At 47.5% G+C, this 19,410-nt stretch overlaps 9 protein-coding genes across 9 annotated transcripts; 6 read left to right on the top strand and 3 right to left on the bottom strand.

Annotated features, from left to right (window-relative positions):
* Positions 1-140: 140 nt before the first annotated feature.
* Positions 141-2,165, top strand: TERG_07297 (uncharacterized protein; the record flags this gene model as incomplete). The annotated part of the gene is made up of 4 exons (XM_003232403.1): positions 141-342; positions 406-856; positions 916-1,015; positions 1,071-2,165. 4 exons carry the CDS (start codon positions 141-143, stop codon positions 2,163-2,165), a joined length of 1,848 nt encoding a protein of 615 aa, XP_003232451.1.
* Positions 2,166-2,319: 154 nt separating this feature from the next.
* Positions 2,320-3,694, top strand: TERG_07296 (uncharacterized protein). Its single transcript, XM_003232402.2, has 2 exons — positions 2,320-2,406; positions 2,463-3,694. Exons 1-2 carry the CDS (start codon positions 2,383-2,385, stop codon positions 3,288-3,290), a joined length of 852 nt encoding a protein of 283 aa, XP_003232450.1. The 5' UTR covers positions 2,320-2,382; the 3' UTR covers positions 3,291-3,694.
* A 226-nt stretch (positions 3,695-3,920) lies between these two features.
* On the top strand, positions 3,921-6,902 carry TERG_07295 (uncharacterized protein; the record flags this gene model as incomplete). The annotated part of the gene is made up of 3 exons (XM_003232401.2): positions 3,921-5,081; positions 5,528-5,969; positions 6,028-6,902. Exons 1-3 carry the CDS (start codon positions 4,482-4,484, stop codon positions 6,900-6,902), a joined length of 1,917 nt encoding a protein of 638 aa, XP_003232449.1. The 5' UTR covers positions 3,921-4,481.
* A 578-nt stretch (positions 6,903-7,480) lies between these two features.
* TERG_07294 (uncharacterized protein) lies at positions 7,481-8,966 on the bottom strand (the record flags this gene model as incomplete). The annotated part of the gene is made up of 4 exons (XM_003232400.2): positions 7,481-7,750; positions 7,885-8,297; positions 8,369-8,583; positions 8,917-8,966. 4 exons carry the CDS (start codon positions 8,964-8,966, stop codon positions 7,481-7,483), a joined length of 948 nt encoding a protein of 315 aa, XP_003232448.2.
* Positions 8,967-9,872: 906 nt separating this feature from the next.
* On the bottom strand, positions 9,873-12,065 carry TERG_07293 (uncharacterized protein; the record flags this gene model as incomplete). Its single annotated transcript, XM_003232399.1, has 2 exons — positions 9,873-10,694; positions 10,752-12,065. The coding sequence occupies 2 exons, from the start codon at positions 12,063-12,065 to the stop codon at positions 9,873-9,875; spliced, it is 2,136 nt and encodes a 711-aa protein (XP_003232447.1).
* A 442-nt stretch (positions 12,066-12,507) lies between these two features.
* TERG_07292 (uncharacterized protein) lies at positions 12,508-13,617 on the top strand (the record flags this gene model as incomplete). The annotated part of the gene is made up of 1 exon (XM_003232398.2): positions 12,508-13,617. One exon carries the CDS (start codon positions 12,508-12,510, stop codon positions 13,615-13,617), a length of 1,110 nt encoding a protein of 369 aa, XP_003232446.2.
* Positions 13,618-14,593: 976 nt separating this feature from the next.
* Positions 14,594-15,263, top strand: TERG_07291 (uncharacterized protein; the record flags this gene model as incomplete). Its single annotated transcript, XM_003232397.1, has 3 exons — positions 14,594-14,599; positions 14,668-14,785; positions 14,872-15,263. The coding sequence occupies 3 exons, from the start codon at positions 14,594-14,596 to the stop codon at positions 15,261-15,263; spliced, it is 516 nt and encodes a 171-aa protein (XP_003232445.1).
* Positions 15,264-15,674: 411 nt separating this feature from the next.
* Positions 15,675-18,017, top strand: TERG_07290 (uncharacterized protein; the record flags this gene model as incomplete). Its single annotated transcript, XM_003232396.1, has 7 exons — positions 15,675-16,318; positions 16,369-16,933; positions 16,999-17,102; positions 17,161-17,338; positions 17,402-17,485; positions 17,544-17,889; positions 17,956-18,017. The coding sequence occupies 7 exons, from the start codon at positions 15,675-15,677 to the stop codon at positions 18,015-18,017; spliced, it is 1,983 nt and encodes a 660-aa protein (XP_003232444.1).
* A 620-nt stretch (positions 18,018-18,637) lies between these two features.
* On the bottom strand, positions 18,638-19,270 carry TERG_07289 (uncharacterized protein; the record flags this gene model as incomplete). The annotated part of the gene is made up of 1 exon (XM_003232395.2): positions 18,638-19,270. The coding sequence occupies one exon, from the start codon at positions 19,268-19,270 to the stop codon at positions 18,638-18,640; it is 633 nt and encodes a 210-aa protein (XP_003232443.2).
* Between the last annotated feature and the right edge of the window lie 140 nt (positions 19,271-19,410).

Raw genomic sequence — 19,410 nt, 5'->3', positions numbered from 1 at the left:
TAGATTAAAGCGGCGACGGTAATTGCCAAATTAGGACTAGTCTGAGTAGCGAGTCTTATTCGTCTATTTTGAGGCTTAAGTAGTTAAAGTTGACTACACCGAATTCACTACAAGGAAAAACACACAGTATTGTATAAGACATGGCAAAAAAGTCTGACACAAGCCAGGATACTACTGGCCGGTATACTATCGGGTCAAGATTGTCATTTGATGGCGCTCTTTGCACGGTTCGATACATCGGACCTGTTCATGGCACCAAGGGCGAGTGGCTCGGCGTGGAATGGGATGAGCCAGACAGGGGCAAACACTCGGGAGCTCACAATGGTGTGAAATATTTTCAATGTAAAGATCACTACATGTATATGTAACAGTTGTCGATCTTTGACTAGTTAACAACTTTTATAGGCAGAAATAATCACCCAACAGCTGGCTCATTTGTCCGTCCAAGCAGACCATCAGACAAATCCCTAAGCTTCCTAGAAGGAGCTCACGAGAAATATGTTTCTCAGCTGCCAGTATTCCACTCTTCCTTTAAAGGAGAGTGTGTTCTGGAAGATTATATATCCAGGCCCATTGAAATCAGTGGAAAGATCGTGGAAGAGGTTGGGTTTGATGAGATTCGCAAGCAGCTTGCAACATTGCACGAGCTTCGAATTCTCATTCTTGATGGCCTGCGCATCAATGGGGTGCTGGCTGGGCCCGATGTATCCGATAATAGAGAAAAGGAGCTTGAGAAGATTAAGTACACTTGTCCAAAGGTTATGGAGCTTAATTTGAGCCGCAATCTTATACGGAAGTGGTGCGAGATAGTCGATATCTGCGCTCAGCTGCCAGAATTGAAAATATTAAAATTAAAGTATACTACGCTGTGCCTTCATCTTTACTGTTCTACGATACAGACTGACTAGTTTATAGTGGAAATTTTTTTGAGGAAGTCAAGAACTGCTCTCCAGATATACTTTCTCACACAGTCAATAGCCTATTCTTAGACTTTACTTTAATGGACTGGGAGGAGGTATGGCACTGCCTTTTTCATCTTTGTGTACTTCATTCGCTGACACCTTTCTAAGATTGCCATGATATCCTCCAAATTCCCTGCACTAAGCAGCTTATCGCTGGAGAACAACCAGTTGTCGTCCACATCTGCTCCGCTATCAGCCATGATACAGGAGCTTTCACTGGACTTTAATGATTTCGAATCTCTGGACTCTTTAAGCCATCTTACGGCATTACGAAACCTTCGCCAGCTTTCTCTTCGAAGAAATAAGATAAGCAAGATCTATGCGTCGACACCCTCGGACTTCGTCTTTTCCCCAACCCTTGAATTTGTGGATGTATCATGCAACCAAATTTCATCCTGGAGCTTCTTGGATGCTTTACAGAAAATATTTCCGGGCATGGCACATTTACGAATTTCAGACAACCCTTTATATGCTCTTCCACCAGCTCCGACGAAAGTGACAGGATTACCTGAGGCTCAGATGACGGTGGATGAAGCTTTCATGCTGACCCTCTCACGGCTGTCTAACCTAAAAATTCTAAATTACGGCAAGATCACCCCCCTGGATCGCCTCAATGGAGAACTATATTACCTTTCACTGATTCGAAAGGAGATCCTTGTGCACCCTCCAAGTATAGAACAGGCAATAATCAGGTCACATCCACGGTATAAAGAGCTCTGCAAGATATACGAGACACCAGAGATTCAAAGAACGGAAGAGGACAAACAGTTCAGAGATATAGACCCTCGTTCCTTAGCAGCACAGTTGATAAAATTCAGGTTCCACCTGGCTGACTGTAGCAAGGGAGAAGGGAAAACCAATACTCATGTTTTTGAGAAAGAGATACCGGGGTCATTTGATGTCTACCTCATCAAAGCTATCGTAGCTCGGCATTTCTCCTTACCTGCACTGCAATTTAAACTAATATGGGAATCCGACGAATGGGACCCGGTAGAAAAGGGAACTGCGGAGGAAGATGAGTGGGATAGTGAGGATGCGGATGATGAAGATGAAGATACCCCACCTATCGATAGCAAACTAATACGACAAGGCAACAAGGAGTTTGTTCGGCGGGAGGTGGAGTTAACGGATTCTACTCGGGAAGTCAGGCACTGGTTTGCAAGCGACGTCAAGGAGGCAAACATCAGAGTAGAGCCTTTTTGATACCCCTTACTCACGAAATATCATCTTGTTTTCAACATATTCCTTCTAATGGCCTACGTCTAGAACGGGCACCCATCGTACGTAAATAATGTTAGATCTAGATAAGATAAGATAACTAAGCTTTTGTGATGAACTTCAAACATTTTGCGCTGCCAAAAGCTGCGACTTGAACCAAAACTTCGCGTCTATCTGGGATATAATATAACACGGCCAGAACATGGCAGAATACTGGAAATCTACAGTGAGCTTTACTATTCCGTTCTGATAGTAATATGTAGCTAATATCATTCTCTTTAGCCGAAATACTGGTGTAAGCACTGCAAGGTCTTCGTACGCGATACACCTTACGAACGAACTCAGCATGAAGCTACAGGAAAGCATCAAAGCAGCTTAAAACGGTTTTTACGAGATATACACAGAGATCAAGAACGAGGCGAAAAAGAAAGCCAAAAGGCAAAAAGCGAAATCGAGCGACTGAGAGGAATAGTATCCAACCCCGGTTCGTCGACGGGAGCCAAACGAGCACAAAATGACCCACCATGGAGGAAAGCAACAGCTACGGGAGCGAATACTACAGGCTTGACACAAGATCGAATGCAACAGGTGGCACAACTGGCAGAAATGGGAGTTGCAGTTCCTGAGGAGTTTAGGCCGAGTATGGCATTGGCTGGAGACTGGAAGGTTGTCTCCGAGACGCCAATAGAAGAGCATACTACCGAGACTACAGTTAAAAATATTGGCGTTCGAAAACGAAAAATGAGGGAGGATGAACAGGAAGAAGCAGACATGCAGCAGGAAGTTGTAAGAAAATCCTGGGGCTCAGCGATTCGCGAGTATCGGGCCAGTGAGGATGATTCGGCTGAACTTGATGCGCTCTTAAACATGACGACGAACATGAAGAAGGTTAAAACAAAAGTCAAGACGGATCCTGAGTCTAGAGATGCACAGGAACCTGCTGTGAAAAAAGAAGAAAATGCTGAAGACGACAGAGCTAATGTGCCTGTCAAGGATGAGGATATACCGCCTAACATTAAACAGGAAGAGACAGATGCGAGGGACGAGGCAGAGAATTCTCCTCCGGCTGTCATGTTTAAGAAGCGGAAGCCGAAAAATATAAAACGGTAACATATGCTTGTTTAAAACACCACTTGCTTCCTAATCTCAGAGTCAACCTTTGGCTTTGGAGGACACGACTATATTTCTGAGTAGCTATACAATCAAGTCCTTATCAAATTCTATCTATAGATACTGATATCTAGACTCTGATTTGATAGGTGCGTATAAGAAAGGCAACAGGCATAACGCTACCGGTTTACCTTATAGAATATGTACATTGAGCTGTAACAGCGCTGTCTACCCAAGTATATTGTCAAACCACAGTTCCTGTCGAATATATTAATCTGACCGTGTCGTGAATCTTAAAGTCATCGAAGCTTGGCATCGCCACTCTCATTTTTCTTAGTTGATATCAAAGATTTTGAGCCGCTTGAAAACATCTCGAGTCGCAACCAGCCTTTTGTGCAGACACCGCCAGAGCAGAGTGAGCCGAGAGGCCAGTGAACTGAGAGCACAGCCAGAGCTATCTTGTTGACCTGTTAAGTCAAGGTATCCAACTGCCCCCCCCCCCCCCCCCCAAAAAAAAAAAAAAAAAAAAAAAAAAAAAAAAAAAAAAGCGCTGGTGTCTTCTTTATCTTCTTTATCTCCAGGATACATTGCAGTCACATCTTTTCCTTTCTATGACCAAATTAGCCCTGTCCGGACCCTTCCCTAGCTCAGAATCTCATGTGAAACCGCGTGATAAGGCTGAGTGCTATATAATACTGCCTATGGATGATGTCTACAGCTCTAGCAGCCGTGGAATATTCCTAGGTCTGGCCAGCTATGATTGCTCTGTGACTTTTAACCACTTTCATCGCGAGGGCCTCAGCTATTTATAATAACATCACTATTCTCTGCATAATTGGCAAGGCTACATATCTGATGGAAGACTGTCTGGTTCCTGCTTGCTCTGCTGGATGGGATGTGGCTTCAACTATACGCATATCTCCAACACCCAGTTCTCTATCCTCGATTCGATGAAGGCGAAACAACAGACAAATATGGAGTCAACTGCTAACTGCCAACCTGTACAGATCAATTACCCGTCGTGGAATACTATTTATCGATTCCCTCATCGCGAATACCATCGAAGAGTTGCCGAAGGACTCTGTAACAAGACAGACGATGCGGAAAATTAAACCATTAGACGCATTTCGATAAAGCCACCCATCCCCAAACCCGAGCCAGCCATAAGTTATATTTGGACGAAGAATAATCATGACAGACGGCGAAACACCATTAGGCTCAGCATCAGCTCCAGCGACGACCATAGATGCCTCAGCGGAAGCTCAAACTCCTACTCAGGGCGAGCAATCTGCCACTACCCACGTTAACGGCCAGTCAAATACCACTCCGGAAGGATCGCAACACACATCAGCTGTAGATAACAGTTTGAACCAGCCTCCCGCGACCTCAAACCCTCCGCCACAGCCATCCGTACCGCAGACAGAAGCCCCGGATCCCGTCTATCAGCTGGCTGCCGCAAGCTCGGCGCTGGATGCCTCTCAGTCAGGAGCTGTTGACCATGCTGTACAGCTTCAAGCCCTACAGCAATTCAACAATGATCAGGGTCCTTTCGATCCCCATACTAACTCAGCCCCTCATGGCGCACCAGCTTCCGTTCCTCCAACAGCTCCAGCTCCAGCAGCCCCAGCTGCCGTAACCCATATCACTCAGTATTACGGCGAGATCCCAGCCGGAGGCTTCACAGATGGGTTCGAACTGGTAACAGACGAGAGCGCCGCGAATCGCATGAAGAGAGATGTCAAGCGAAGGACAAAAACAGGCTGTCTTACGTGTAGGAAGCGCCGAATAAAGGTAAGAAATAGTCTTCTCCCTGCTATTCCATGTTAGCCAGAGCAATTGTCGCATAAAAATACGCCCTTCAAAGAAGTACAATCCGTTTGTCTCTCAATGTCCTTGGTCGTTTGTTGCTTGATGAACTGTTTTTTCCTTTTCTTTGGCTTGCTGGGGGTTTTTTGCTCCTTTGGTCCCCGCGTCTGCAGCTCGCTTAGCATCAAAACGAAAATTCCCAGAAAACCCATCTCAACACCCGAATTAACATCACAGCCAGCAACACCAGCAGCCTTGTTCATGCTTTAGCCCTTCTTTTGCGCCAGATCGCTGCTTGTGACAATATCTTACTTCCGACTTTTCATTCTTCGTTTGTTTTCTTTTGTCGTGGTCAATTTCGATCGTGTTATCGCACTTATACCCACCTACGAGTCGCAAATTTGATGGATCCATACTGAGACTTGATACAGTGCGACGAACGGCATCCTGTGTGTCGAAACTGCGAGAAGAGTAAACGAGACTGCCTGGGGTACGACCCGGTGTTTAGAAGCCAGCCAGGTCCCTCATCGCTGCAGCCGGCGCCAACAGCACATCCCTCGCTTCAAGTTGCGCCCCAGAACCCTCATCAGGCTACCGGTCTCAATCAAGCGTATCTTCCTAATAATAGTACGGCGCATTCTGTTTCTCCCTCTATCAATACAGGTTCATCGGCATCACCCCCTCAGGAGAAGCTCGACTTTGGCACTGAACCGGAACCTACTCCGTTAGCAGCAGCTCAGCCGGCACAAGCTGCACCAGCCGCACCCGTCACAGCTTCAACTGCGCAATCGAGAAGTGTTACCCCTAGAGTTGCTGAAGGCCACCCATTAATCGCTGCGTCGACAACATTGCCCAATTCGGAAAAGATGGAACGTAAGTTATACCCCTACTCCATGCAAATATCAACGCCATAGTGTTAACATAGTTATAGCGAGACAACCTAAAATGAGTGAACTACTAGCAATTGGTGGATTTGCTTTACCAGAAGTTGATACTAATCCTCTGTCGCCTACGAAACTGGAAGAGGTAAAGATGCTGTACAGGATCTATGCTCAAGGAATGGACCGGCTGCTTGAATGTAACTGGTACGACTCGCACGGACTAACCCAATTACTTGGCAACCCTCGTCTGCTGTCCCTGTACTCTTCTCTCCTCGACGGATTCACCGATCCAAACATAAACGATGCTCCGGTAATTGCTCGTATGGAATCGTTCGAAAGCAACGTCATATGGGAAAGTCTTTGCCTATGCCGTGCAGCTCGAGCTCAGGAGCCGACTAATGGAACCGACTCTTCAGACTCGACGGATCCTCAGCTCATATCTGCTGTCAAGCGCCTATCTCTTCTTGAAGCCTTACTTACAGGAACTGTTCTTGAAAACAATCCCGTTTCTCGTCACAATTATCCAGAAGATGACCCTGCTGTCACCACATCTGGGTTGAACACACAGATCAAGAACCGCCAGCTGGGATTCTGGGAGTCGATGGGTGACTATCTGTCAATTCCGGACAATGAACCAGATGCGAGCGACAAACGGGACAAAGCTCTCTTCGCGGCTCGTGCGTTCCTTGATATGATCGAAAGCCGTGATGTCGTGTACTCTATTGCTGTGGTCAGGAACATTTCTAAATTCCAGCCGCGAAAGTTTAAACTTCCTGTTGCCTCAGACGAAAAGGACCCCGCTGCAAAGCTATATGTAGCATGTCGATTCCTTGAGGATGAAGTTCGTGGGAAGGCGACCAACCAGGTCACTCGACGTATCTCTCAGCTAACGGTCAGGTATTGGGATGAGCCCTACAACGTCTGATTATACAACCACGGCCCTTTGTCATTATCACATTGAGACTTCATCCCGCCATTTCTTTCTTCCTATGGCTGTTCCGAGTGTGCCTCTTCGTTTCATATTTTTGTCTATAGTTTCTCATTCGCGGCGTTTAAGAGAAGGCATTATGGGGGATATCCAGGATAACACGGAACCGGCTGGAGCTTTGTATGATATTTTTGGCCTTCTTTCTCCCTTATACTATGAAACGTTACAGTCACTTAGCCATTAGACTAGTGCACGATGAGTTCGAAAGAAATTGACCTTATCAATTTTATAAGATAAACTGCTTTATATTTTTCTTTTTCTTTGGTTGCCAGGCATCATCATGCGCTTGTTGAGTCACCTCCCATTCACCCAGTCTAGTAAGTGTCTCCATATATACTTCTCTAGATAAACGAATGTACCCATCAAATCAACAACTCACTGCTCTAAAGTCTTGCCTGTTCAGGTACAGGGGATCGTAATTTTCCTGTCTCTATCGCTTGTCTAACATTGCTAATCGCCCACTCCTCCATCCCGGTTTGAGTCTGTTCAGAAGCTTGTTAGCCTCCACCCTACAACTACCGGCATTCAAACAGAAGGCAACTTACTTCAACGCTCCAGGTGCCCATATGTGGAACAAGGATCACATTGGGGTTCCTGAGCAATCTTGGGTGGATTTGTGGCTCGTCTTCAAAAACGTCGAGCCCTGCGGAGGTTACCCTTCCGCTTTCGAGTGCCATAACAAGAGCTTCTTCATCAAGAACCGGCCCGCGAGCAGTGTTCACTATAATGATACCCTTCTTCATCTTGTTGAATTCCGCATAACTGATGATGTGTCTTGTGTTTCTCTGCAAGGGAGACATGGTTAGCTACACGAAGTACCCTGCACTGTGGCCGTATGCTACGAGACAGGGTATTGAGTGATAATAGGAATGTAAGACCAGGGATAGAAAAAAGGTGTCGGATCAGGAATGAAACGTACGTTCAGGGGCAGGTTCAAGCTTAAAACGTCGCTTTGAGCAAGGAGCTCATCAAAGGATACATATATTGCTCCTCCGGCTAAATCTTCACTCAGTTGGTTGCGATTATGGTAAATAACGCTCATTCCAAAGGCCTCGGCCTTCTTTTTGAGGTTACGTCCAATGCCTCCCATGCCGAGTATACCGAGTACTTTCCCCTGCGGATCGTGTCCAAGGGCAATTGGCTCGGGGGAACCCTTCCATTTGCCGGCTCGCAGGTTCTGCATACCGGCATTGAAATTGCGAAGGGCCCCGATAATTAAGAACATACTAACATCAGCCGTAGAATCATCTACAGCTGTAGGCACATTGGAGACCCGCAGCGGTGGTGATCGAGCACTGCAGGCTGCGACATCTACTTGGTCATACCCGGAGCCTGGTCGAGCATGTCAGTATAACCATGTATTTTCAGGGGGCTCATACAGCTCAGATACATCGTTCTCATACCGCAGTGGGCTAGGAACTCCATAGACTTTGGCAAAGCTTCCACCAATTCCTGATCAATCAGGCCAGTGATCGAGACGGACCCGAACGTCCGATAGGCTACCCGCACTCCATCCAGTTTACCATCACGGCATTCCTGAAGGAACTCAGCTCGATTGGTGGCTTTGGGCGTTACAAGCTCTCCAATATTGGAAAGGTTTCGCCATGTGTCATGAGCACTTTATATTCGGGGGCTCTGGGCCACTCCGTCCCCCCTCATGGGGAGAAGAAGGGCCGCAGCCATTCAAGTTAGTGCATAGGTACAAAAGATGGTAACAGACGGATACGTGTCCGTGATGTGTTTCATCGGCACGCCATACATATAATACCAGGGGTAAATAAGGACGGGAAGCCGTTGGTGCATATAAGGAAGCCCGTACATATAATACGACGTACGTATATGCAGGGACGGAAGACAGGCCTACTCTTTGACGCATATCAAAAGCAGATACGGCCGAGGGAAATAACGGATTCAGGGCATCATAAACTAGGGAATTAAAGCTGCAACGTACTGATCGATTTCTCCTAGCAGGAGAATTTTCGGTCTCTCAGCTGATGTCATCGTCAGTTCGCCGTTCCTTTGTCTGATTGCGGTATAAAACCCCTGGGCCAAACTTCTGCCGGCGACGGGAACTATCGAACTGCGTGGTCTAAGAGACTTTGCCAATAGAACAGGCCTGGTTGATAATCAGGTTAGGAAGACCAGCATCAGGATCTCGAGCGTTGATATATATATATATATATATATCATCTGGCTGTCGTGGGGTGGCTCCATAAATGATTTGTGGATCAACTTAAATAATCGCGGCCAAATCGAATCAAGAAGAATCATTCTTTCCAGCAGCTTATTTCCTGTGGCTCTGCGTTGTTCAAGACGTGATTCTACCAAGCGTCTCACTCTGCTCCAGAATTCGGCCGAGTCAGTAACTAACTAGTTAATTCTTCATCGATGTGGACTAGTTATAGTTATCATTATTTCTTGCAGCAAACCCATCAGTTTGCTGCTCAGTCGAGCTTATTTGCGCTTGCATCTCTTCGGCGCACCGGAAGAGGGCCAAAAAGGGGCTCCTGTCAAGCAAATAACGGTCGATAGTTGTTGATATTATAAGAATTTGGATTTGACCTGGCGAGAGGCGTTTAACAACCCCAGAAAAGCTGAATATCTAACTGCGTTGTGCAGCTTTATGTATGCTGGTCGTTTATTCTCTTTTGACATGAAGGCGTCTGCCATGTCGTGCAACTTTAGGCCGGTAGATCACTTAGTTAGCTAGATGGGACCCGCCAGATGATCAAATATCACCTATGGGTTTGGGCGGAAGGGTCTGACGTTGAACACGGCGTTCTCCGTGCGTATAAGGATCCCCAGTACGGAGTACCCATGATTTGATTGCTTGAAACTTGTATCATCACATAAAAGGTGAAAAATGGTTGCATGAAAATTGCCACCCGAGAAGGGATTTTGCATATATCACTCCTCAGTCAATGCTCTAGTCCAGTCGAACTTTTTCCAGCGCTTTTTGAATCCGTCAACCCTTCTATCAGTGCCGCTGCGCCACCTCCCTTGCCGCTTGATCACCTCAGGGCCCAGGTCGAGCATGCCTCCAATAATTTCTCGCGCAAAGAGGTCCCCTTTTGGCCATCGTTTAGGGTCTTCAACCACATGTCCTAACCCGCCATCGAGCTCAAACCAGACGTGGAAATATGGCATCTCCTTCGCTAATGTGTTGCGGAACGCAAGCTTTCCGCCGCCTTGTCGGGCTTTGGCAAGTGTGTCAATGATCTTTTTATGCTGAGTCCATTCCTCGTCCGCGGAGAGAATTGCTTCCCTGAAGAACGCTGGGGCAGTTTCTCCGAGACTATACGGCAATGGTACGGCTTCCATAGCTGCGTGTCGTTTCTGGCCGGGCCGGGCTGCATTCTCGTAAAAAATAACGTCTCGTCCCTGGTCGTGATACAACCTTGTTAGACATTTCATAAAGTTCCGGATCTCCTCCCACTCATCATCGTCACATTCTAAAAGGTTAGTTCGATGTTGGATGGGTACGATGCATGTACTCCCTTCATTTAGCTCAGGCTCCGTTGGAAGAGTGAGGTAAACACGAGTTGCTAGCGATACCACCGGCGCAAGGGGAGGTTTCCCAGTGTCCTCGTGGTGGCACAAGGGACAGTTATCCAGAATGCGATTCATCTTCTGGAATTCACTTATTGACGCGTTTTTAAGGTTGATTTCTGACTTGTGGACTCGTTTCGCAAGCTTGGAAGCATTCTCATCCATATAATCAAGATCGTTCTATATCCAGTTAGCATTTGTCAACGATATATCACATAGAGGGCTACCAGGACTCACGTCAAATTTGGCATCTTTGGCAATTCTTTCAGCGAACCGTTGCCCTTCTCCTGCACCTCCGCGGTTTCTGCGTTCTTCACGAACCATATCTTCAATGGTCATATCCTCGTTCTCTTCTACCTGGCCCCTCCCTCTACCGCGTTTGGTTTCGGCTGGACGTACTTCAGCCCGGTTACCCCCGGCCAACATGCGATTGTCCATGACCCCCAGGACGACGATATCGGCCTCTTTTCGGTTTGCCGCTACGGAAACAGCTGCATTGTAGCGGGCTTCTAACTGAGCTGCATCCGATGCACCTCTTAGCTTCGCCTTCATCATCTGAGCCTTTAACTTGTTTAGAGCGCTAGCATCTAGCACGGTGGTCTCCCGCGGAGCTGGTTCTGTCTTCACCGTTTCCCCTTGTGCTGAGGGTTCAAGCTCCGAGGCTGGTATTGCGCTATCATTTCTCCTAGTTGGCTCCATATCCAACTTTCGGGCTCTAAACAGTTCCCCGGAGGGTTTCTCCTTCCCAAGGTAATCCTTCCCGTATCTCTCTCTCCGGTCGAGTTCAATTTCTTCTTCCCTGGCATTGTCAAAGAACCGTAGATCACCATAACGTTCCAAAGCAACTTCTTCAACTGTTTTCCCACTTTCATTCGCCTGTCGGTAGACCGCTTTGAGCTTCGTCATGCGCCATTGTGATCCCTCGTCACCAAATGTGTAGTCCACATCCACTGGATCACTTTTCCGTGTAGTATCAGCGTCCTCCGCAACGTCAAGAAGATGGCGATTCAGCTCTTTTTCATGCAATTTCTGCCCGAAGTCGACCTGAAGCATCCGAGCTGCGGGTGTCTCCTGTGGTTTCTCCTTGGGCCGGTGTATATAATCAATATCTCGAGCTGAAGGCCCTTCCATCCATGAGTCCCTCTGAAGCTTAGCCCCAGTCTCTGGCTCTACAACAGGTCCTTGTTGCTCTTCTTTCGTATTGTCTCTGTCAGCGCTTCTGCTCCGGTATCTGTCTCGGTCTCGGTCTTGATGGCGTCGTTTGTGCCGATGCTCTCTCTCCTCGCCATTGCTCGTTGAATGCCGAGATCGCTTATGCCTGCGTCTTTCGTCGTCGTCTTCATCCTCCTCTCGACGGCCATGTCTATCATGCGGGGAACGATGCCGGTGGTGGTGTCGATGGGAGCGGTGCTTAAAATCTTCGTCGCAGTCACGGTCACGGTCACTGCGGTGTCGATGTCTTCGCCTCGATCTTTCATGTTCTCTCTCTTCTCTCTCTTTCTCTTTTCTGTTATTCTCCGCCAGCTCTCGCTCAAAGTCTTCTAACGTCATTGTGTCCTGGAGAGAAATTGGTTGTATGTATTGAAGTTTGTAGATTGCTTCGGGGGTTCGCAAGATTTAATCTGGAGCATTCAAAATGACGTCGCGGATCAACCAAATTTAGTGCTTCTAATCTTTTTCTTCCGCCAAAAGTTTTTACAACCTCAAAACAACAGCTCCTGTTGCGCTTGGTCACAGCCGTAGCGCCAGGCGTCATCCTCTTCCTACATATTAGAGAATACGAGGGCCTGTTTTATCACCTTTGACAACCCTTCTTCTGTGGATTTCGCTTCATTGACCAGATCGCAACCATGGCAGCCCCTCCTGTCGCAGTTGTCTGCGTCGGGATGGCAGGTAGGCCAGCTCCCTCTCTCTGATAAATAAGCCGGCTCTGCTGCTTAAGACGGGAAACTAATGGTTGAGCCATTGTATAGGATCCGGGAAGACGACGTTCATGCAAAGAATTAACTCCTACCTGTACAGCCAAAAGAAGTCTCCGTACGTAATGAACCTCGACCCAGCAGTACATTCAGTTCCGTTCGAGAGCAACATCGACATAAGAGACTCAATAAACTATAAGGAGGTCATGAAGCAGTACAACCTTGGACCAAATGGCGGCATCCTGACTTCTCTAAACCTGTTCGCCACGAAAATTGATCAGATAATGGGGATTCTGGAGAAGCGCGCATTGCAGGCTGCCACCCCAGAACAGCCTGCAGCCCCAAAGCGAATGGAACATATACTTGTGGATACACCTGGTCAGATAGAAGTGTTTGTATGGAGTGCATCAGGAAGTATACTTCTGGAGTCACTGGCGTCGTCGTTCCCTACCGTGATTGCATATATTATTGATACCCCACGGACAAGCTCGACGAGCACGTTTATGAGCAATATGCTTTATGCCTGCAGCATTTTATACAAGACAAAGCTACCGATGATTCTAGTTTTTAATAAGACGGACGTGAAAGATGCCGACTTTGCTAAGGAATGGATGACCGATTTTGAGAAGTTCCAGGCCGCTCTAGCGGAGGAGGAACAACACGGTGCCTTTGGCGGCGGTGAGGGTGGTACTGGAGGAGTTGGAGGTGGCAGTGGATACATGGGCTCATTCTTGAACAGTATGAGCCTGATGCTCGAAGAATTTTATCACCATTTGAGTGTTGTGGGAGTCAGCTCCATGACGGGAGACGGAGTAGACGACTTTTTCGCTGCAGTAGAGGAAAAACGCAAAGAGTTTGACCGTGACTACAAGCCTGAGCTTGAGAGGAAGAGAGAACAGAGGGAGAAAGAGAAGCTGGAGAGACGGGATGTTGAGCTGGGAAAACTGTTGAAGGACATGAATGTTTCAGGCCGCCCAGCTTCGTCAAAGGATAAAGAAAACCAAATTGAGACCATCTCTGATGCAGAAGAGGATGACGATGAGGATGAGGATGAACGACCTAGCCAGCGAGACGATGCCGGGCTCTCACAGCGGTATAGCAATGCCCTGGCTGATTCTGGAGACGGTCAAGCCGGCGAAGATAGCAGTTTTGCACGGTACCTAAAATCGTCCAATCTGGGATAGTCATGATGGGGAATATGTAATTTTTTTTCGTTATCAGATACCTTGTATGGTGTAATGATTGCATGTTTATCTTTTTTTTTTTTTCTCCCTCTTCCACAAAATATCTAAACATACATGAATTATGTCACATATGAGTGGTAGTCAGGCGATAAAAACGGCTGAGGATGGGTTTGAGTCTACCCGAACGCAGAAGAATTCTTTTCCTGCCTTCAGCAGGCTTGATTCCATCAACAAGTCTTCTGCCTGCCTCCTTTCCCTTCCAACTAGATAGAGGAGCTCCTTCAGAGCCTTAAGAATGCTATATGGTGAAGTCATTTATATAAGCCATTGCATAAGGGAATGCTCAACACCTTGCACTGGATTGGAGCGGAAATATGTAGCGTGCCCTCATCTCACCTTCTTGACTTCGTAGATCTCCAGTTCCCTTAGACTGGCTTTTCAGCTCCGGTTCCGCATCCGAGTTAGGATCAGCCGGCTCCTAAGCTTGGTATCAGAGTGCGAAGCCAAGTATAACTGTCATATCACTCGTACTAGTTGCTTTAGTCCTTCATGATGGTGATTCGAACGGTTATCGTCATATTGACACTGAAACCCTGAATATTGATAGTGCTGTAGCAGTGGTTTGCAGTTTTTTGGGAGTTCAAGAGCTCAAAAAATACGTATGCTCGCCCGCTCTCTCGATTGGAGGTTGTATTAGCGATCAAAATTGGTCAATTTAATGAGCTTGAAACTGCTTGATAGATCTTGATAATCTTGATAAACGTAAATAAAATCTGTCGCTGTAACAGATGTGAGCTGACTAAGCTGGAACTCTACTCGACATGACGTCATCGCCTTTTATTTAATGAAGAACAAGAAAGCTGAAGCAACAAACAGCAACAAAACAACAGGAATTTCTTTGTACGCGACGGCATATCACAGCGATAACGCCCCAAATCTGTCCAATTAAGCAGTATATATACCGGTTCACCAGGCTATGGACGTGAGTGACACCTTGGAAATTGTGCTTTCATATCGGACTGCCCCTCCCCAGCTGACACTTGGCACCAGGGCTTCTATCCGTACTCATATGGCACCTTTGCCTGGCTGGCACTCCAGGGCACCGCTCTCCTATTCACTCCGAAGCTCATAATAACTACGCTGGTTGATGAGACCCGGCAGCCTACACGTAAGACCAAGCCATTGATATCCCCCCAGCCTGGCTCGTTCAAATTAAGATTCAACATGTGCTGACGCTGGATGGAACCTACCTAGCACTTGAGATATACTTTGCTAGAAGCTGCGGAATAGGTCAGGTATCGCTAGGCTTGATATTTCTGATCCTGACTGGCGCACTACCACTCGCTTCTTCGTACTCGATCACTGCCGACGAGTCCGACCCCAAAAAGGAATATGCTTTCCCGATACTCCTGATCAGCTCTGGTTTTCATGCAGTGGTAGCTGGCTATACGTACTCATGGTATTCTGGCACGGGACAGATGGGCTTCGCAGCCGGGATGCTGGCGTCAGGCTTTTTGGCTGCCATGGGACTCTGGTGCATGCTGTTTGCCGGGTCGAGCAGGATCAGTAAGAGGACTGGTGCTGACAAAAGGACGTCTGGGTTCCCATTCAAGAACGTAGAGGCGGATAAAAGGAAGAAGAGATGATTTCTGATATATCTCTATAGCATCTGTGTGATTAACCAGAGCTGCCAATGTTACTCGTCTTGATCCTGCCTTCACATTCTAGCTGTCACCTCCTCCTCCAGCTTCTGCCCTGCAACTTCTGCTCTTGCCACTGTAGCTCATCTACTACTATAAAATCTACCCATACACTGCTATACCAGCCCGATCACCCGTCTTCTGGAGTCTACATGGTCGTCCGTCTAAAGAAAATAAGCATTTTAAGAATAACCATCTGGCCCGGCTTGGCGTCCCACCCGCGCGAAGACGAGAGCAAGAAAAAGTCACGCCGCTTCAACTGCGCCGCCCAGCTTTGCCCGCAGCCACCAGCAGTCCACCCTCTGGAACGCTGCAGAATCCATCGCCAGTTTAGCCAGCGCCAGCTCCATCGTCATCATGGTAGACAGCGGGCCGAGCGAGCTGTCTGGCCCCCACGACCTGCGCGACCAGCACGCGACAGCACCGCCTACCGATCCAGAGCTCGAGTCACAGCTTCACAGTCTCAATGCCGTCCAGTCGCTCGCCTCGCCGGTTGTCGACTCGTTACAGCAGCATCATCAGCAGCAACAACAACAACAAACATCCGGAAGAGGCATATCATCACGAGGGACATTCGACGCGGATTTGAACAATGCAGCAGAAGGACACCTTTCGCCAGCAGTACGGTCTGCCGGTCATGGCCTGGAGCAGATCGAGCAGATGGACCAGGTTGACATCACCTTCCCTAGTGACGGGATGGTGTTGAGCACTCCGCATGATGCCAGACTCTCACAGCACCCGGACGACGTTGCTGGCCATCAATTCGTATCGCCAACGAACAATGACATGCAGTTCTCGCCGTTTACCCAGCAACACCTGCCACAGAACATGATACCCCATTTCCAGTCCCCGGGCCAGGCAGGCATGCCTCAGGGGGGCAGCGGTCACGCCAACGAAGGCCATTTCAAGAATATGAAATGCGTGCCCAACCCGCCGGACCTCCAGAAATGGAGAGAGAAGCTGTTCAACGTGGAAGACACGATTGTCTTGAGCGAAGAGGAGTAAGTGGTACAATATCACCATTGTGAACCCAGTGGTTAACTTCTCCCAGGTTCCAAACATATTTCCCCCATGTAGACAATGTCTACTCCCACCGGTCCACCCAAAGATACAAGCGCAAGCCCTTTATATCCCATTACTGGGACTGTCGGCTAAAAGGCCGCCCACCAGGAACCCCAAAGACCCATGACCCCAATAAGAAGAAGCGAAAGAGAACTGCTCGAGAGCGCAATCTATGCGACGTCAAGATAAAGATCACGGAATACTTCCCTGGCGCCATGAATAGTTCCCAGGATCTTCCATCGGGATTTGAACAGCCTTCCCAGGCTTCTTCACCCTCTGATCTCCTGGTAGTACCTGGCTCATCAAACTCAAATCTAGACGGGTCTCAGCCGTTCGGCGTACTAACACCCAGTGCAACCTTGCCGCCAGGCCATCCTGGTGTGACTGGGGCTCGATATTACACGATTCAACGTGTAAATGGGAATGGGGGAAATGGAAGATCAGACTCCGTCGAAGGCCCGCATCGGCATACCCTTGAAGAAAGTGACCGGATCAAGAAGAATAGCGTGCAGAGGAATCTACTAAAGGAGGAGAAGGACAAGAAGAAGTCAACTGTACGTCAATATACTCCTTAGAAACTACCCCGATTTCTCCGTTTGGCTGTTAACAAAATGTGTAGACTCAGCAAAAATCATACCATAGCCGTGCATCTGGATATGCATATTCCACCGTGAAGAAACATGCAAAGGAGAGCGACTTGAAGCTCTATGGCAGCTGTTTCTGGTATGTTTTCCCTGTATCCATTGATTGCAAGACCGGTGAATTAACGGCTATCCATTAGCCCCTTTGTACAGAGAGTATGGATTGCCCTCGAGGTCAAGGGAATACCATATCAGTATATTGAAATCGACCCATATAAGCAACCAGACTCTCTACTTGAAGTCAACCCCCGTGGCCTGGTGCCAGCCATTCGACATGGCAACTGGGGATGCTATGAAAGCAGTGTTCTTCTTGAATATGTAAGGCACTTCTAGCCTTCTTGTCTCGAGATTCCCATGTATTAACAAGCATGTTTCTATTAGCTCGAGGATTTAGACATTGGCAAGCCCTTGTTACCTCCAGGAGATCCGCAGCTTCGTGCACATTGCCGTCTATGGGCAGACCATGTACGTATACACATTTTGCAATTAATTCTTCATTTAAACTAACCATGTCGCGCTTTAGATAAACCGCCATATAATACCCTGCTTTTACCGGCTGCTGCAAGAACAAGAGCCAGGGAAACAAATTACGATCACTGAACAATTAAAGGACCATATAAGCAAGCTTGTCAACGCCTCACATGTACATGGGCCGTTCTTCCTAGGTCGCAGCATCTCGTTTGTTGACATCCATTTTGCTCCATGGATGCTAAGGCTTACCCGGGTATTAAAACCCTACCGTGGGTGGCCTGATCCAGAAAGGGGCAGCAGATGGGCTGCGTGGATGGAAGCAGTGGAGTTAGATGAACATGTTATGGCCACTACGAGTGCCGATGATTTATACTTGGATAGCTACCAAAGATATGCAGGTGAGTAAGAAAAATACTTCCATTTCAGCCTCGTCAACTTGTTAAATAAGGTATATCGTCTTACAGAAAACCGTCCAAACACATCCCAACTAGCTAATGCTATTAATGCCGGACACGATTTACCCTGAGAGGGATGGATGCAGGAATTGAGGATTTTAGTAGTGTGATATGACGGACTGCCATTTTGTATCACCATTCGTTAGTCCCAACATGTATACCATTCGTTAACCAAGGTTTAACAGGCTGTTATAACAATGCCTTTCCTCCGCTGTATAGAAGAGGTGAAGTCGCCTCTTATGAAACATCACAATGTAACGTTCATTTGTGACAGTTCCTTAACTCGTGGATGAAGATGTGTCCGCTATGAGTTTCGCGCATACCTCCGATCTCCAATCCAGAATTTAGGCTATACGTATCCTCACAGCCTATATTCCGCTCGTAGCTTGTTTCACCCATAGAAGCAGGATGCAAGCTGTAGGTTTTATAACCTTTTTTGAGTAATTCCCGTAGGGTATCTTAGCATAGACAGGGCTTTTTTGTTACCTGGCGAGTGGTAAATGCCCGATATGTCGATATGTCCAACGTCGACCAGCGAGCAGCTTGAGTGCCCGATCTGGTATTGGTGCATATTAAATATTTCTCCAGAATATGGAGCTAAATTGGGCGTTGTGTCAGTACTGACACGCGAGATATACCAGTAGACTCGTCTCAGGTTGTTTGTATCGTAAGATATCATCGGCATCCTTTATCAACCTCGCCCACCCCGTGATGGAAAACCGCCAAATCCACCTCTGCCACTAGAATCTGGTCCTCTGGGACTTCTGATGGGTGCTTGCAGTTGAAGAGATTGAGACTGCATACCCAGCTGTGGCTGTAAAGGTGCTTCCCTACTAAATTCACCCACTGCGCGTTCTTTCTCCTTTCTCTGAACATAGCTCGAGTTTGTTTTTGGGGAGTAGTTTGGGTCGAACAGTCGGCCTTGCGTTTTGGGAGATGCATTAGCATTATCTCTGTCCCTCCGTTCTTTATTTTCTCGATTGCCTCCGGTATTAGACCTGTTATTTCGTCCTCGTTTCTTTCCCTCACCACCTTGATGTTGTCCCTGGCGCGGCGGGGTGCCGTTGCCAGGAGATGATGCACCTGAACCTGGAGTGGAGCTACCGAACAATCTCTCACGAACCTCTTCGTACTTGCGTTGCTTTTCCTCCCTTTCCTTTTGAGCTTTCGCGACTCTTTCTTCGTATGTTAATTTTCCAGGCTTCCCTTCAAAATCTTCATCATCATCATCATCTCCCTGACCTTGATCTTGTACTGATAGTCCCTGAATGCCTGATTCAAGTCCGGATCGGTTGCTCTGGGGTTTGCGCGCAAGAACCTTCATGGGTACTTTGTATTCGGACTTCAAAGGAACCGTAGACCGAGACTCGAGGAAGTGGAACGTTTGCGGTGTTTCGCTACAAAAAATTCTGTATTAGGCCCCGAGCAAGCGAAAATTCAAAAGATTGATAGGTATCTCACGCT

Source organism: Trichophyton rubrum (genome assembly GCF_000151425.1).
Source record: "Trichophyton rubrum CBS 118892 genomic scaffold supercont2.9, whole genome shotgun sequence".
NCBI lineage: Eukaryota > Fungi > Ascomycota > Eurotiomycetes > Onygenales > Arthrodermataceae > Trichophyton > Trichophyton rubrum.
Note: the sequence above shows the minus strand (reverse complement) of the source record. Positions and strands in the feature narration are given on the sequence as shown.